This window comes from Triticum dicoccoides, chromosome 2B, assembly GCF_002162155.2.
Source record: "Triticum dicoccoides isolate Atlit2015 ecotype Zavitan chromosome 2B, WEW_v2.0, whole genome shotgun sequence".
NCBI classification, from domain to species: Eukaryota; Viridiplantae; Streptophyta; class Magnoliopsida; order Poales; family Poaceae; genus Triticum; species Triticum dicoccoides.
Genome location: NC_041383.1, coordinates 803,928,418 through 803,933,479, shown reverse-complemented (window position 1 = coordinate 803,933,479; position 5,062 = coordinate 803,928,418). Strand labels below are relative to the sequence as shown.

The 5,062-nt window shown below is 39.3% G+C and overlaps 1 protein-coding gene across 1 annotated transcript; it reads left to right on the top strand.

Moving 5' to 3' along the window:
- Positions 1–593: 593 nt before the first annotated feature.
- Positions 594–4,659, top strand: LOC119368904 (WAT1-related protein At5g64700-like). Its single transcript, XM_037634017.1, has 8 exons — positions 594–766; positions 845–907; positions 1,569–1,685; positions 3,287–3,527; positions 3,683–3,841; position 3,904; positions 4,059–4,110; positions 4,287–4,659. Exons 1-8 carry the CDS (start codon positions 594–596, stop codon positions 4,498–4,500), a joined length of 1,020 nt encoding a protein of 339 aa, XP_037489914.1. The 3' UTR covers positions 4,501–4,659.
- Positions 4,660–5,062: the final 403 nt, after the last annotated feature.

Sequence of the window (5,062 nt, the reverse complement as noted above, 5' to 3'; positions counted from 1 at the left end):
AACTTTTTATATGAGGTAAACGATGGTTGAATCATAGACAGTTTTTAATGTTGCCAAATATGTATGAGAAATTATCATGTAATTTTTGATACCTTCACCTGCAAGTGAAGCACTTTGAAGTTCCTATTTCCTTTTCTCTAGGAAGATGAACCTAAGATGAATAATACTGCCAGTGCACATGACTTTTCAGTTTAGCAAAATAGTTGTGTATTGGTTGTGGATGCATCATCCATTCTAATAAGTACACAAGCACCTTGTTACTGATACACCGAATTAGTTACAATTAATGTTTCTTATACAGTGTAACATTTTGATGTTGTGAAGTATTATGTAACCAACTTGTAAGACCTAAAAGGAGTTTTCTGCTGTTTTTTAACCTTGATTAAAGTGAGAGGCTAGTGTGGCATGTAGATAGTAAAGCAAAAGTAAAACATATTTTTTCTTCAGTGGATACCTATGAGTCATATCTGAACAAACCTTATGACAGTGAATGTTTGATTAAGTATCCTGATGGCAAATGCTTGACGAAGTGTTGCAATGGGCAAGTAGTAGTATTTAAGCAAACATCTTTGAAGTTCTAACAAACGGGAGTCATGGGCAACAGAGCTCCTTATGCTGTTTCATTTCTATTAAGGTTTATCTATGCGGTTATGCAGATACTTACTAAAGTTGCTTTTAACCAAGGTACAAGTACATACGTTCTTGTTTTCTACAGGCATTTAATAGGTAGCATGTTCCTACTGCCTATTGCTTTTGCAATTGAAAGGTATGCAGATTTTTGGCTGCTTATTTACGTGGATTTGGATGTCATCTAGGAAACTTGCACTGAGATTTATTTTTGCAGGAAAACGGCCCCACGACTGTCATACAAACTCTGTCTGAAGCTATTTGTGCATGCACTATATGGGTAGGTCAACGTATAAGGCAGAACTGTTGTTCTGCACTTGATCCTCTTGTCTATCAACTTTCACTGTTTGGTTAAAACATTACATGCAACAATGTGTTATTTTCTCTTCTTTTTGTATATTATTGGGGCGAGAGTATTCACGTGATAAATGGTGACATGATTTATTAGTTATCTACCTAACCTATAGTGTATCAATCTGTTGGTTCCTATCCAAACTTATGTTTGAAGCTATTTTATGTGCATCCATGTGTACCCTTGCAATGCAAATTTACTTAGTTTTCATTAATTCCTTGCTCCGACCTTTTGATTTCAGTGTAGTACAGTCATCGCCTTCATCAATGGCGATCCAAGAATTTCAATTTTATCTGATTAATATATATTTCTAACTGTTCAACTAACTGCGAAAATTATAGCTCGTCTTTGTGGGGGAAAGTAGCTATTTAATTAGGTTAACTAATTAACTTTCTACAGGAGTGTTGTGCAAAGCTAAGAATGATGTGAATAGTTATTGTGTAGAATCATACCATGTATTTTTTTCTTACAACAGACCCATGGTATTTCTTAGCTATCTTTACTGAGTTTTTCTTTTATAAATGCCTATACATCTTATTTTCTAAGTATGCAAATCATTTCATAAAATTCATTTGTTTCATTTCCCCAGGATGTCTGCTTCTCTTAACATATCATGTGTCGGTCTCAATTATGCTTCAGCAACTTCTGCTTCTGCAGTACTAAATCTCCTACCAGTGTTAACTTTCTTTTTGGCTCTTCTGTTGGGGCATGTGTTTTTAATTATAATTGCATTACATCCTAAGGGTAGAACATCTTTATATTGCCTTGTCGTAACTAAAATTTAAATCTGTCATCAAACTAAGCTCAGCAAATTTGTAGTTGTGATATCCACACATAAATTGCATGAATATGATATCTATATATAATCTATTTGCATTGAATACAGCAGAATAGCTTTGCATAAATGTGTGATTATGAGAAGAGGACTCAAGTTTTTAACATACATAGTTGATACTAGAAGATGACCCACGGTTGCCTCGGATGGTAGGCCAAAAACATGGATATTAGGTTGACGATGTGAATAATTGTAAAAATTATGATGTGATGGAAAATGATTTGCCAGCCATGCATGATTCGTTGGTGTGAAAAGGGTTGCACACATGGACAAGATAGTTAGTGTGATGGTAGATTAATGATGTGGCGGACAAGCATGGTTTGTTGATGTGGAAGTGTTGCATGCTTAGGAAAAGTAGTTAATGAGTTACTACTATTTAAGAATAAGAAGATTTAATCTTAGAAATGCTTACAGACAACCGAAATGGATATATTGTGGTGGTAATAAGTCTTCATGTTTGGTAAAGGAAATAAATATATTTTCTTTTGCAAAGGGATACTACATTTGTTTAGAGAAAGAAATTTAATAATTCATTCAATTCTATATGTTTTATTTATAGCAAGATCTTCCCAAGCCCTACCAAACCCAACCTGGCCGGTCCTCAACCACGCTCAAGCTTGCGTAGCCTTTTTTTGACAGGATAACTTTGGGGAGACCCTAGCTTGGTTGAGTTAGGCAAGCTAGGGGTCTAGCCGAGTGACAAGGGGAGCGGATGATATCACTAGCCGAGTTATATGTGCAATGGTTGGAGATAACACCTTTGAGTGTTATAAAGGGTGGAGATAAAACCTTTGAGTGGTAATTTTTCCTCTCGATAGTTTTGTGGCAAGAAAATAGTTACAGAGATTATATTTATTTATAGTGGGACTGCTAATCAGTCTCTATTGGTTATGTTCGTGTGAAATTTGAGCAACATCCTTTAATTTTCTGGCCTTATCGGGTATGTAGTCGCATTGTATGGTTACGCGATGCTTACTAGGGTGGTGATACTTATTAGGATGTACATTGCACTAATTGATACTAATGTACCATTGTGAAATTTGTTTACGTGCGCTTCTTTGAACTTAATAAAAAAATTACTAGCTAACTAAATGCTCATGCGCTGCTACTGAAGTTATTTTTTGGTACATATTGTCTGTTGGTTAAACGCGTGACATATAGCTCATGCGTTCATAAAAAAACATCATCTCGAAATATACATTAGTCAAATCAACCATATGTACAACCTCTGGAAAATGGACGACAACTGTGGTGATTCAAATAACATAAGTAGTGAACGAACCACCACCAACTCTTATCTTCACCATTACTCTTTAGTAGTGTAAACCTACTTTCGTGTAGATGTAAGTGCTTTGATGAACATGGTGTAGTAACGATAATGGGACTGAAAATAGGTTCACTTTCTTTGTATATAATATTATGATATAAAAAATTGTGGATAAGTGAGTGATTTGTTATTCTGCTTATGGTAGAATGGAGTCTTTGCAATTAAAGAGCTTCCATGGGATTGTGAAAGTTTCTGGTATAGTGATTTGTGCGGCGGGTGTTACTGTACTAGCGTTATACCAAGGACCGGAGCTCAAATCTATAGTCCATCACCCTATTTTCCGTCACCCAAGTCGAGTTTATACTCATCCATCAAGGAGCTGGATATTGGAAATTCTCCTGCAGTCTCTTGCGACTGTAATGTTTGCGCTTTGGACAGTGTTTCAGGTATGCATCTTGCTGTGTGCACAGCTTACAGATTCAGGTGTGTGTGTGTGTGTGTGTGTGTGTGTGTGTGTGTGTGTGTGTGTGTGTGTGTGTGTGTGTGTGTGTGTGTGTGTGGGCGCATGTTCAGATGCTAATTTATTCCATGTTGCTTCTAGGGCCCTTTGCTGGAGGAGTATCCGTCCATGCTGCTTAACACGAGCCTTCAGATTGTCTTTGCGACTATTCAATCATTTTTTATGGCTCTAGTGATGGAGAGGGACTTTTCAAGATGGAAGTTGGGACTGGATGTAGGTCTTGTGGCGATCATCTATTGTGTAAGTATAAGAATCCCCTCAGCAACAGCAAATCCTTCATTTTTTACGAGACCTCTTCAGAGGGTGGGGAGTTCCCGCGTTGCATTAAGAAGAAAAGAGTTGGGCATGTTAAAGAGGGAAACCGGACCCGAAAACCATACATGGTTTTAGTAAGAAGAATGTTACCGTGGAAGTACAAAAGAAAATACTGACCCTATGAAATTACTTTACATTGTAGGGTGTATTGTTACCGCATTGGCAAACTACCTGCAAATCTGGGTGATTGGCAGGTGCGGCCCAGTATTCCTGGCCATGACAGTACCCCTAATTTTGGTTATCACAATCATTCTCTCACTTCTTATAGGAGAAGCTGTTACCCTTGGAAGGTGCATTTCTTAATGTTTGCTTGTTAGACAGAACTACTACACCCAAAAATATCTTCATTTTTTCTTCTACTAATTAACAGTGTAATAAGTGGCGCGCTCATGGTTGCTGGCCTGTACAATGTTCTCTTGGGGAAGAGAATAGAGCAAGTAGCTCTCTGCAAGCAAGGAGGTAGCGGAGAAAATGGATCATGCTTAGATTTGGAGGAACAAGAAAGCGGTGCACCAGTTCCAGCAACGCGGGATTCAATCAAGCCAGTACCAGGTTTGATGGAGAGAACTGATACATCAAGCTGAACTGTGACCTGTGTCAGCCATAATCTTGACTTAGCACGTGCGTTGGCGGACGTGGTTGTGCCGTTGTGGAGAACCAGCGCGACCGGCAGACGTCGTGCGTGTAGTTAGTCAGTTAGCACATGCATAGGACTGGATGTGATCGTGGTGCATGCATGGTTGTTAGTTTGTTAGCTCGTGTGTGGCCGTTGCGTGAGGTTAGGCCAGGTAGTGTTGAACGTGTGCGTGTGTGGCCAAGAGTGGCAGGTGTGCGTGCGCCTGTGTGCTAGCCTGGGTATAAATACCCCTCCCATGTACTGATGGAAGTGCTGCGGTATGTGTCGAGCCAGAGTTCGTGCTCAATGAAAACTTAGGCTGTTCGTGCGGCCGAGGCGCCGTTCGTGCGGCGAGGCATATGTGCGCCGGATATATATGTGTCCCTCTCCTTCCACCTACGTCCGAGCGAGTGTGAGAGAGAGGTAGTTCGGGGTTTGTCCCAACAACCTGCAATCATTGTTATTAGTGTGTAAAAGCTTTTGCTTCACGTCAGCCCACCAGAAACCGTTGAGAGATCTGTAATATTGTT